General features: G+C 33.8%; 2 protein-coding genes across 5 annotated transcripts in view; both read left to right on the forward strand.

The window, feature by feature from the left end:
* The window catches only part of LOC136029965 (serine/threonine-protein kinase 40-like), a 75,424-nt gene extending 64,725 nt beyond the window's left edge, over positions 1 to 10,699 (forward strand). For all 4 annotated transcript variants that reach the window (XM_065708523.1, XM_065708524.1, XM_065708525.1 and 1 more), the window contains one exon: positions 209 to 10,699. In XM_065708523.1, coding sequence (XP_065564595.1) covers positions 209 to 331 — 123 coding nt within the window. In that variant the 3' untranslated portion in view covers positions 332 to 10,699. The remainder of the gene's footprint in view (positions 1 to 208) is intronic.
* On the forward strand, positions 8,920 to 9,354 carry LOC136030608 (uncharacterized). The gene has a single exon (XM_065709676.1). It carries the CDS (start codon positions 8,920 to 8,922, stop codon positions 9,352 to 9,354), a length of 435 nt encoding a protein of 144 aa, XP_065565748.1.
* Positions 10,700 to 13,549: the final 2,850 nt, after the last annotated feature.

Here is a 13,549-nt window from a genome sequence, read left to right on the forward strand (position 1 = left end):
AGCCAAATGTGTGGACTTTTATTAGTGAAAAAGGGGTCGTTTTTTTTTCTATTTTTCACTGTCTTATTTGGAATACTATACCCTTTTTTCTATATTTTCATTTCGTCCTTTATGTAACATTTCATTTCTATGCGTAACCTTTCATTTCGTTTTGTATATTTTCATTTCTATGCGCCTGAACTGGATATATTTATATTTTTTTTTGTAGCTTGGAAACACAGATTTATCTAGTCGAGTTGAACCTCTGGACGAAAACACATCTGAGACAGTGACAATTGACGATACTGCAACTCAAATAAATGGGACTGAAGCTCTTCTGGATATGAATTAAAGTTCTTCCTGAGGTGAAGTGCTTCTGAGGAAGATTTTAACTGTAGAATAGTTTTTATATAATTTCTCCATTCTTTCGACATAAGTGCGTTTTTTCTCTTTTTTCCATGGATTTAAGAATTTTTGAATAATTTCTCTTTAAGTGTAAATTTAGCTCTTATAAATTAAAAAGTAAACAAAATTAAATATTACCGCAAAACGTATTAAAAAAATCCTGCTAAAAGATGCAAATGTAGTCGTAAATCGTTGCTACAATTCGGCTTGACCCACTGTGAAAACATGTGAAACAGTCCGGTACTGCAACTCAAACTAATGGGTCTGAAGCCCTTCTCGTAAACTTGTTGACTATAGTTCAGTTTTTCACATGGTTTTTCTATTCTTTTCACTTAATTTCGTATTTTGACTTTTTGTATGAATTTAATATTTTTGGATAACTTCTCTTTTTATTTGAATAGAAGGTCTTTTAATTAAGATTTTAAATATGATAAGGTTTTTTTATATAATTTTATATTCTTTTGAGGTCACTACATACTTAGACTTTTTTGTATGAATTTAAAAATTTCCTTTTGTGGAATAATTTTCGAATAACTTTTCTTTTTATACCGGTCAAAGCTCTTCTGGTGAAGTTTTAATTGAGGGAAAATTTCCCTATTCTTTTGAGATAATTACGTATTTTGTTTTTTTTTTGTATGAATTTAAGAATTTTTCTTCTACTGAATAATTTTTGAATAATTTTCCTTTTTATACTGTTTGAAACTCGTCTGATAAAGATTTTAGCTCTACTATAGTTTTTTTTATGTACTGAATTTCCCTATTCTTTTGAGATGATTTCATATTTTGACTTTTTTGCATGAATTTAAGAATTTTGTTTTTGTGCAATAATTTTCATTTTTTTTTTTACATGCATGCTCTTCTCGCAAGGATTTTTACTTATAATTGAATATTATTTGTGCATAGAATATATAAAATAATATATCAAATTACTGAATATGCTCCAGTATTAAACGATGTTAGTTTAAATTGGATAATTAAAATGACTGATAAATAAATGATTAGTTTTTAAGCAATTTATTAAAATATTGATTAAATTATTCAATAAATTATCTAATAGTATTTGATATATATTTAATGATGATTGCAAAAATGTTATTGTAATAAACTAAATAATTATACTTGTCATTGATTAAGATTTCAGTGGTATAGAGCATGTCTGTTGTGTATGTGTAATTCCATGCATATATTTGCATAGTATGTGTGTGGATTTTCTGGTATGCGTATTGTATACAAGTGAAGAAAACAAAAATAAAGCCACTACAACAAAATTTAATGTACTCAAAAATATTAGTAAACAGAAGTGAATGTAACCATAAACATAACCATAACGAATAACCATAAACATAATCAAAAAACATTAACAAAAAACATAAACACAACCAAAAACGAATAACTTTGTGTTATGTTCACTTGACTAGTTTCCAATTTTTCTTGATGACGATATCCGAACGCTTCGTGCCTTATCTTTTCGCTACTTAAAATTTTTACTGTACTCGCCATTATTGCTTAAGAACAAAAAGCTTATAGAATTTTAATGCTCTAGATATAAAGGCCGTTCTTTTGCTCATCATTGTGCTAAGATCTTACATCTTTCCACAAAGAACGCTTTTAAGGGAAATCTTAGGACTGAGATCGTACTTCTTACACTTTTCTTTTGCAAACGTCTGTTATCATTCTACTCTGATCAGTGATTCTATGAACAATGATGAGTATATCATCAAAGTTCTCTTATCATTACTCTATGTGGCGAAAAAATGGCGTTCTATGCACTTTTTGCTATTATCAGTCGCTGTAAGATCTTAGAATAATGATGAATTAAAGTACGGTAATCTGTGCAGATCACTGGAACATCTTAGAAGTAAGATCTTAGTCCTAAAGAACGGGGCTATAATGGTAAAGTGGGTTATGCTACTTGAGGAGCTGTCCGTGTGTGCTATTAACTTTGACCTATTTAATCGTACTTTCCCATGTTGTAAACCTTGTTGGTTGAATTGTTTTTCGGTTTGGTTTCCTGTTTTTTTTTTGTTATTTTTCTAATAATTTACTAAATTATAACCCACATATACCTTTGCGTAAATGTGGAGTGATAATAAGAAAAAAAATGTACATAAGAAAAATATATATAATCAACCAAAAAAATCAGATAAGACGATAGACAAACCAGCAAAAGCAATACCCGAATATCTAACTTTGAAAGGGGATTCCCTAAATACTCAGAAGAAACCGGTTTCTTGTTCACTGTAAAGTATAGAGAAGAAATTTATAAAGCACTAAATGATCTATCAAAATTCTTTTTAAAATGCCATCTTTAGAATAGATGGCATTTTAAAGCAGTAAACGGCAATAGATAGATGGCAATACTGAAGCAGTAAACAGCAGGAACAGAGCAGTAAAGGGCAAAGAACAGAAGGTGCATTTATATTTCATCGGCTATTACTTGTGTTCTATAAAAAATTATTTTTTTATTGTTTTATGTAGCAAGTACTGCTTCAAGGTCATTGCAGTTTTAATTTTAAATTTATTAAATATTAAATTGACAAAAAGAGTTTTTTCAACTGAAAGTGAGGAGCAGCATTCAAACTCAAAACGAACAGAGGTACATGTCTGTTATAGCGCCGACCACTCAAGTTGGTCATTCATTGACGTACTGTCGAACCAGTTTTGCTCGTTAGTTTCTTTCAGCTTAGCGTGAAACAAGAAAAAGAGAAGTGACAGAATAGATGGGAAATATATTTGCGTATTAGGGAAGGGAGGCGAGTAAAATGTTTGGATAATGTGAAGTTAGAGAATAATTCTTACTTTATAATATGTAGAATAATTGTACCTAATACATTTTGTATGCAGACCCGATATACTTTACCAACCCCCCCCCCCCCTTAATGTGCAAATATTTAGCCCAAATTTGTTTCTAAAGTACTTTATTTTTATCATATTTAGGTATATTTCAGACAAATACCTGAACAGAAATTATTCTCTATGTGAGGGGGCTGCCCCTTCTTCAGCCCTTGCTCGTTACGCTAGTTTTTTAGTGCTTTACAAAACTTCTTATTGTAATCAAACGTCCCTTGTGTTTCAGGAGTTTTTCTTAAAGGATTGGGCTAAAGAGTCTAACTTTAGCGTAATGAGCGAGGGTTGAAGAAGGGGCAGTCATTCCCCCACGTGGGTTATGATTTCTATTCATTCTAATTTTAATTGGACTCCTTACTTTTAGTTATAAAAATTTGTTCTTTTATTTATTTCTGATCGTTTTTCAAATCGTGCCGGGAAATCCGCCTCCTCTGTTCGTGAAAAATATCCCCCGGAAAATTCTTCTCCCACGAAAAATCTCTCCTCGGAGAATTCTCCCATATAAAATTCGTTCCCGCTTGAATTCTCCCCGGACCATTTCCTCCTTGCAGAAAATACCCCCGGACATTTCCTCCTAAGAAATTTTCCTTACTTGCATTTAATTTTTTCTCTGATCGTTTTCAGATCATGCCCGGAAATCCGCCTCCCCTCAGTGGAGAATTTTTTACGGAAAATACCCCTCAATGGAAAGTTCTCCCTAGAAAAATTTCCATATATTTCCAAATAACAAATACTCTATGTAAACAACAGGCAAGCTGCACAACTTACGGCTTTTCTATCCTTTTTTTAAATTCCTAATTTCGTGACGCCAGGTATAATTGAAAATCTGATTTGCCATTAGTCTTTTATTGAGGGTTTTAGATGACTATTGAATCTTCTAATAATGGGGGCCCTTTGTTCCACGTGTAGAATTTCTTTCTGAAAGTCCCCCTGACAACTTTCTTTTCCATTGGGAGTTATTCCAGTGAGTAAATTGTATAGCTTAACATCCCTTTCCCTGGGAGCTGTGCAGGAATAAGTCCTCTTAGAGACATATTGTTCTAGGGACAGCTTGAAAATCATGTAGTAGTTAATGTATATCTGCCTATAAGTTCCAACAAGGAACGGCCTGATTCACGGTTTTCGTCTGCCTGCAAGCTTCTAGACAGGTTTCTTTAAAAAGTTGCCTCTCAACCTCTTATCATCAGTGAAGATTTTAATGCAGATATAACTAACACAATGTCTCTTTGGTCACAAATCTTTTGGGGCTGCGTTCTTCCCGACTCTTGTGTATGGCATAAGAGTGACAACTTTTCACACTTTGGGTCGCTTTCCTCAACTTCTAACTTAGGCCTTGTTGTTGCTTCGTTCGGCAGTCACGATATCAAAGTTTCATTAAAGGACTCTATTCTGACCACCTTCCTATCTCTACTTGCTTTTACTCCTCTCCACCTATATGGCCCAAAATAAAGAATCGAATTGGTTTTTCTACTGAGATTAGAAAAAAGTATCAAGTGAGTCTTTCAGTAAAGTCTGTGACGAGATGCTGAGCAAAATCAAAGTGCCTTTCAATCTTTTATAGATCGTGCTGTGCTGCCAAAAAGTGTGAAAGAGTATCTCAACTGAGCTTACTTCCTACTTGGCACAAATAAATCACACGCTCAAATGTGCTGCAATAAGCACCGTTTCTCTTCGACGTGTTCGTAAAAAGTCTCAGCTAGAAGATTGGTAAAAAAAAAAACAGAGTTCTAGTGAATGCGTGACATTCAGCCTAGCTATGGCTTGTGGTTTGGAACGACTTGGGTCGCCCAAGAGATGGCTTAGTAAATGACTTGAGGCTCCGCCCGAAACGGAAATTCAACAAGGAACTAAAAAACCATATGTCAACACTGATCCAGAAAATGTGATCTGTATTGCTGCAGACCCCTCCAAACTCTGGAAGTATAGCAAGCCTACGAAAGCCCTGAGTACTAGTGTGTCTGAATATTTCGCGAGGGAGTTCAGTGCTCCCAACAAAAGCAAGGATGAGTTTTTGAAAAACAGCTTGACCTTATTCTTTCAAATAAAACGAACTCTTTCCTGTTTATGTCGCCAAGTGCTGTTCACTTTTTGAACAGCACTATTCTTTCAAATAAGACGAAATCTTTCCTGGTTGTGTCGCCAAGTGCTGCTCACTCTGATTCCGAAATTAAAGAAAAAATCTTCCTCTGGTGTTGATTCTACTTCAGCAAAACACTTGCAGGTTCTTTAGTTGAGCAACATTTAGCACTATTATTCCAGATGATCCTTGTCCGTGGTGTATCCCTATGCAATTTTAACTCGGACAAATAACTCCCATCCTTAAAAAGGGCAAAAAGACGCTTCTCTGTGCAGTTCTTATCGCCCCGTTACCGTCTGGTATACTACTTTCAAGCTCATTGAGTCATTTTTGATAAGATGGATTTAAGAAAATTGTTCCGCCCCTTCTCGCCAGTTTGGGTACCACTGAGGCTTAGGTAGAGAGCAACCTCTCTATCTGCTTAAAAATATGCTGAAGGATATTGAAGAATCTGGTTATTTCTTGGCCATGTGCGCACTCGATGTTGCAAGAACTTTTGATTCGTGTATATTGAGATGCATTTATAATAATTTGAAGACTGGAATTAAAGACGGTAGTCAATTATTTCCGATCCCGAAAGGTGTACGCCAAGGAGCTCTGACTTCTCTAGTTTTGTTATGTAATTGTATTACAGGTGCTCAGGATACTTTGAGCTGTACATTTATCTTCAAAGGAGTTGATCTTTCGTTAGTTACCTTTGCGGATGACCTACTGAACCTTTCCTGCACTTTCCAAGGATGCTCTTCGAGTTCTGAGCTTCTCCAAGAAGAGTACGACCACATTAGTTTGAGCTTTAATACTGATGAAATAGTTGTTCTAACATTCAACTGCAAACGGAATAAAATTCAAAAAGTCTATCCGGCTCTGAGGTTCCTTCTGCTAGTAGGCTTACATACCTGGGCATGCCTATTGGAGCGAACCTGAAAGAAACTGTAAACGTGGAAATGAAAAATTATGCTAGTAAGATTTGAGCTGAGTATGCTTCCCTGGCTTCGGACGTTTTGTATCTGAGTAGAATTCTCCATTCTCAGCTATATAATGGCCTAACACTCGGGCCTACTCGGATAATTTTTGAGGGGTGTAGGAGGGGTGATGGTCGCCCTCTAACGTTGTTAGTCATTTAAAAAGGGCATTATAAATCCAGTTTACGTCCAAATGAGCCATCTCTCAGTATACTAGGACCATCGGTCGGTACGATCTTACATGGGAAATAAGAACAAATGAACATGCATCCAAAATCTTTCTTCTGGCAAAAAATGCAAAATTCTACATTTGTGTAGAGAAGAGTTTGAAACCACAACATTAGGGCTCTCCTATATTCAAAATCTGATGGTGTCATCTTCATTAGAATCGCTTGAATTTTTGGGGGTGTCTCCCCTATTTTTCGAAAATCAAGTAAATTTTCTCAGGCTCATGTCTTTTGATGGGCTTTTGAATTCCTTTCTTTAGAGTTTCGGTTACTATCGGGCCGAATCCCTTCTTACTTTCATTACAGTTCGTTAACGTGAATTGTTTGAAAAAGAAAAGTTAATCTTTAAAAGCACAGGTTAAAGCGATGAATATGATATCTTCATAAAGGAATTAGGGTACCTTCCAGCTTTTGAAGCGGAATTTCATGAAATAAAAACTAACCTGCTGCATTTCCCTATTGAGGGGGGAAATAATAATTATTTTAATGTGATTGTGGTTGTCATTTGCTGGATCACTTTTGCGGGGGAGGAAGAGAGGAGGGGATTGATTTTCCGAAACCAATCCTAGGTACGCCCTGGTGAAAATTTTGAATAAAAACAGTGTATAAAAACCTAATAGTGAAAAAAATAGTTTATCATTAACCAACAACCCCACTGTGGAAAAAGAAATTTCTGTATATTTTCGAAAAATGTATTTATCATATTTTATTGAATTCATAATCAAATTTATAATCAAGTTTGATTTTCAAATTTCCCCGAGCAACACCTCATTTGAAAGTTTTTTTTTCGTTTATTGCAGAAATTAATCTCCTGCTTTACTCCTGAATACTGATGTTTTTGGATGAGCAAAAAAAAAAAAAAATTAACGTTTCGACAAGATGACCTCCTCGTAAAGATTTTTAATCAGCGTGTCGTTTCTGTATCATTTTTCTCTTCGTTCGTGATAATTTCATACTTTACATTTGTTATGAATTGAAGTTTTTTGTTTTAAGTAATTTTCCTTTTTTATATAAGTTTTAGCTCTTTTAGTGAAGATTCTAACTAAAGTATTCCTTCAGTATCATCATTCTATTCTTTTGAAGAATTTCCTTTTTAACCAGTGGTGTCAATTAGGGGCAAATGTATGTTCCATCTAGATTTTTTGCCCCCCCCCCTCTCGCTGAATTTCGAAAAGCAACTATTTTGGGGGTATTTCAATGAAACATGCACTTTTTTAGTATTTTTCATTGAAGAAACTAACAGAAAGCGATTTTTGGCTCCATTAACAACTAATTTTTATGGCGTCGGAGGTGTATCAGTCTTGTCATCCTCTAAACGTTCCATTTTTGAAAATATCCTAATTTAAAAAAAAAATGTAATATTTAAGTATATTCAGAAATACAGTGAGAGAATTTATTTTTACGACAGTTTTATATTACAATAAAGTGTTTGTTTTGGCAACTTTTGGCTCCATTAACAAGTAATTTTTATCGCGTCGGAGGTATCTCAGTTTTGCCATCTTCTAAACGTTTCATTTTTTAAAATGTTCTAATCATAAAAAAATATAAAATTTGTAATATGTATTTTTTTAAAGAGGATTATCTAGATCTTGTGTTGTATCATCCTTATTTTGACACTAGAAATGTCGGGAAGTCATGTTCTCCAGTTCATTTGAAGGTATTGTTTTTTGCTTCTCAGTTTTTCCGAATTCCTTTTCAAATTTTTAACCTGGAAATATTCAAATTGATTCCACTGTTGATCACGAAGAGGCCAAAAATACGAAAAACTGAATTTATGTTTCAGCTTAAAATTTTTCGCGAGGGGAAAACATGAAAAAAAATGATAACATGGAAATATTACTGTTTTGCTGCACTATTTATTTGTTATCAGATGATGGTGGGACCTTAGTATCAAACATAGGGGTAAATCTGTCCTTCTTTCCTTCCTATTCGTAGGTATGTGTTCTTGTGAACTTATATATCAATTCAATTTATATATACAAAAAACTCGGAGCAAAATTTAAATGGATAGCCATTGGGTTTTTAGGAGCTCATTTGATTCACATAAACTCTTTTGATTAACTCCTTTGATTAATAGAGCCAATCATGGGGAGGGGAGTAAGGGTTAAAGCATGTTTCCTGGGAGTGGGTAAAAAACGAAAAAAGAATATCTTTAAGCCGTAGTTTTTCAGTTTGACTAAGGAATCGTCTTTCAGGCTATATCAAAGGGGACGAGTTCCCTCACCCCTCGGTGCATAGGACAGAGTAATTTAAGTCGGAATGGTCAAAATTTACTTAAAATTATTTAAGTAAATTTGCCCTGCTGTCCATCCCTTTGCGAACAGTTTGACTATTTTCCCTATTTCCCTATTTTCCCTATTTTCCTATATTGTATTTTCCCTATTAATACAACTACTAGCATCTCACTGCAGCACCAAGCTTCATGGGGCTAAAGCAGCTCACTGCAGCACCAAGCTTCATGGGGCTAAAGCAGCTCACTGCAGCACTAAGCTGCATGGGGCTAAAGCAGCTCACTGCAGCACCAAGCTTCATGGGGCTAAAGCAGCTCACTGCAGCACTAAGCTTCATGGGGCTAAAGCAGCTCACTGCAGCACCAAGCTTCATGGGGCTAAAGCAGCTCACTGCAGCACTAAGCTTCATGGGGCTAAAGCAGCTCACTGCAGCACCAAGCTTCATGGGGCTAAAGCAGCTCACTGCAGCACCAAGCTTCATGGGGCTAAAGCAGCTCACTGCAGCACTAAGCTGCATGGGGCTAAAGCAGATCACTGCAGCACTAAGCTGCATGGGGCTAAAGCAGCTGCGCACGCTGATTTCTCTCTCCAAATTTGTTGATGGCTTTGCGTTTTACCCCCTCTGATGAAACTCCTTGCTCTCTGCCAAATATGGAAATGTCACCTCTATTTTTTTCTTGCAAGTCAATCTGACTAACTCACTCCCTCTTCCCTCGGTGCAGGTGGGATTACTTGCAAAGATAAAAGAATGAGAAATGCTTTGGCACAGGAATTTTGATGGGATAATATTCCTTCCATAAGAAACCAAGTCTTGGGGAAAGGCAATTTTCGCAATATAACACTATTCTCAAAATATCCCTTTTTTCACAGTCCTATGGTGTTGTGTTTCAATACAAGACAAGAATTATGCTGCCAGTTCATCCATGCATAATTATACTTTTAAATTTTCTTCTTTCTTTTAGATTGATAAAACGTTGAAATTATGTCTCAAACATGCAAAAATGCGAAAAATATTAAATTTTCATTTTTTAACAGAAGTTTATAGCGTTCTAAAAGACAAAGTAGAGGTAATACCTCTCAATGACTTGAATGAGCTCAGTGGTTTGAAACTAATGAATGCAATGAAATTTTTATCTCTTCCTTTCGGTTAAAGTTCCACCTGTATATATTTCACAGAAAACTTAAAACTTTAAGTAACGCGAAACATTTGGGATTTTTTTTGGGGGGGAAGGGCGTAAGGAAAGCAAAGGCTGTCGTGAGATGGATAAGGAATCTTCGTCAGTTCGTTTGCCTAAGGACAGTTTCCGTAAACTTTAAAGCCCGTTAATTAACATCTATAGTATCAGACTCCCTGAATATTAAAGTGACTGTAGTATCCTAGTAAGAAGATATCAGTATCAATTTGGGTAAAATATACCGAACATCAAACAATGTGTCCTCCCTCTCATGTGATCACTCAAAAGTGTCGCGAAATATTTTGAAATTTCCTGGGGGGAAAGGGAATGAGGGAAGTAAATGATACGAATAGAGTTGAACAGATAAGGGCTATTTCCTATTTTGTTCGCCTTAGAACCGTTCCCATAAGCTTCGAAGTCTGATGCTGAATATCTATCATATTAGACATTCTAATAAAAGATTTTAAGTCGAACTGGCCCACTTTGACAAAAAAAGAACAATTTTTTATTCTTATATATATTCTTTTCCTTTTAGTTTTTTTTATGCTAAAGACACCTTGTTTTTACATGCGAAATATTCTTTTTTTGTTTTTCTTCTTTTCCCTAGTTCTGGCCATAGGTTTGTCTTCTCTAGACTTATTTCTTTTATCTCTAGACATAGTTCAGACTTTTTTAATATTATAGTATCTATAGTATCCCACTAAGTAGATACTGAATATCTATTTGCATCAAATGCACCGAACATTGATCAAGTCTTCGTGCACTGTATTCTCCCTCTCAAGTGGAATTTTATACTTTACAAAATACTATTATATATATATATATATATATATATATATATATATATATATATATATATATATATATATATATATATATATATATATATATATATATATATATATATATATATATATATATATATGTATATAAATAAGTTATTTGTCTGTCTGTCGACTGAAGTCATTATAAGGATTGAGCTGTATGTCGTCACGAAGTTAGTCATCATATACCAATTCAAAAACGAATGTATTCAAGCCGAAGTAGCTGAGTTGGTAAAGCGTTATGTTCCAGGTTCTAGGTCCGAGAGGTTCCAGGTTCGAACCTTGGCTTTAACATTAATTCAAAAGAAGAAAGAAAACTAAAAAAAGGTAAAACTACAAAAAAAACTAAAAAGAAAATACTAAAAAAACTAAGAAAACTAAAAAAAGGTCAAAAACTAAAAACGCAAAGAAAAAAAACTAAGAAAAAACTAAAAAGAAAAAAAAAACACTAAAAACTAATAAAAAACTAAAAAAAACTATAAACTGAAAAAGAAAAAAAAAACTAAAACAAGGAAAAAAACTGAAAAATAAAGGAAAAAAAGAAAACTGAAATCCGGGACACAGGGAATATAAGTGACGACCGGGACACTCAAAGAGAAATTACAGACTGGGACACTGGGACACAAATAACGACCGGGACACATAAATGACGACCGGGACACTCAAAGATAAATGACAGACCGGTACACAAATGACGACCAGGACACAGGGAATATAAATGACGACCGGGATGCTCAAAGAGAAATTACAGACTGGGACACTGGGACACAATTGACGACCGGGATACTGGGAATATAAATGACGACCGGGACACAGGGACACAACTACAACGGGACGCCGGGGGCACAGGGGGATATATAAATGACGACGGGGACACAGGGAATGTTCGATTAGCAATCACCATCAACAAAGCTCAAGGGCAATCATTAGAATAATGAGGTGTAGATCGGAATACGGATTGTTTTTCCCATGGAAAATTTCTATGTTGCATGTTCAAGAGTCGGTAAACTTGACAATCTATTTATATGATATTCACAGGTGGGACACAGGGACACAACTACAATGGCGCGTAACTAATTCGGCGCGTAAAGACTTACGCGCGAAGCAACCTTTTTTTAGTTTTTTTTTATTTTTATTATATTTTTTTAGCTTTCTTTTTCTCCTTTATTTTTCAGTTTTTTTTTCTTTTTTTAGTTTTTTTTTTCTTTTTTAGTTTTTAGTATTTTTAGTTTTTTACCTTTCTTTATTTTTTTTTAGTTTTTTTAGTTTTTTTAGCTTTTTTAGTTTTTTTATTAGTTTTTAGTTTTTTTTTGTAGTTTTTACATTTTTTTAGTTTTTTTAGTTTTTTGTTTCTTTTTTAGTTTTTAGTTTTTTACCTTTTTTTGCTTTTTTTTTCTTTTTAGTTTTTTTGTAGTTTTTACCTTTTTTAGTTTTTTTCCTTCTTTTGTATTAATGATAAAGACAAGGTTCGAGCCTGGAACCTCTTGAACCTAGAACATAACGCCTTACCAACTCAGCTACATCGTCTTGAATACATTCGTTTTTGAATTGATATATGATGAAATAATTGAGACAAACACGGACGTCACTCGACAGATAGACAGACAACTTATTTTTATATATATAAATAATAATAATAATATATATATATATATTATTATTATTATTAATTATTAATTTATTATTAATAATAAATAATTAATAATTAATTAATTATTAATTATTATTAATAATAATTAATTTAATTATTATTATTATATAATAATAATAATAATATGTATATATATTATTATTATTATTACCTATGGAATATATATTTTTATTACATTTCACCCATGGGAAAATATTGTCTTGTGACAAAAATGGGACATTTCAATGAAAACCTGTCAAGGTATTTCAAGGTCTTTATGGTTACCTTCGACAATAGTCTTGAGTTTCCGGACTAAGAATTTTAGGAGATTAAACCTAAACGCAAGACAAGACAAAACAACAAGCACAATTAAACCCAAATTCAACCTCCAAACACAAAATTATATGCCTCTTTCTTCGCCCCTGCCTCCAGCTACGCTGTACCTTTAATAATATATAAAATCGATTATTGGTTGTGATGTCTTGGTTATGGCTATTATAGTTTATTTATCACGTATAATATTCATATTGTATTTGTCTTTTTGTGTGCTTTATGCTTTAATATATCCTTGTTAAAGAATTTAATTTCTTTGCTTTATTATTGGCTAGGGCTATCTCGAAATACTTTTTTGTGATGAGTTTTGAAAAACGGAAAGAAGGGGAGTGTATTATAATCTACTAAGAATATAATTTATTATCATTTATTGCTATAATTAAACTATAATTTACTAAGAATTCTTGTAAAGTGTATTTGTTGTAAAGAAAAGTTAGTGTAAAGCTGAATTCTGCTTGTTTGCTTTGCAGAGAATTTGCTCGTAAAAAAAGTGTTTTCGTTCTTCGTTCTCGAACGAAAAAGAACGAAAGAACGAAAAAGCCTTTTCGTTCTTTTTACTGGCAGAAAGAATTTTGGATTTATATTTTTAAAATAATATAAATTTTGGATTTGTTTTTTTAAACAGCAGAATCAATCAGGTGGGATTCAATTTTCTTTTCAATTCACTGGCTTAAACTTCTACACAGGATAACCAATCAAGTTGAAAGAACGTGGGGCTATTTGACTTTCCTTTCCATTATGTACGAGGAATCAAAGCCCCCCTCCCGACTGAAATCTAAGCAAAAAAGACGAATCAAATTGAAAATTTTGATCAAGGAAAACTACCCCCCCCCCCTCAGCAACGGTGCCTAGGGTCACT

This window comes from Artemia franciscana, chromosome 8 (assembly GCF_032884065.1).
Source record: "Artemia franciscana chromosome 8, ASM3288406v1, whole genome shotgun sequence".
Taxonomy (NCBI): Eukaryota; Metazoa; Arthropoda; class Branchiopoda; order Anostraca; family Artemiidae; genus Artemia; species Artemia franciscana.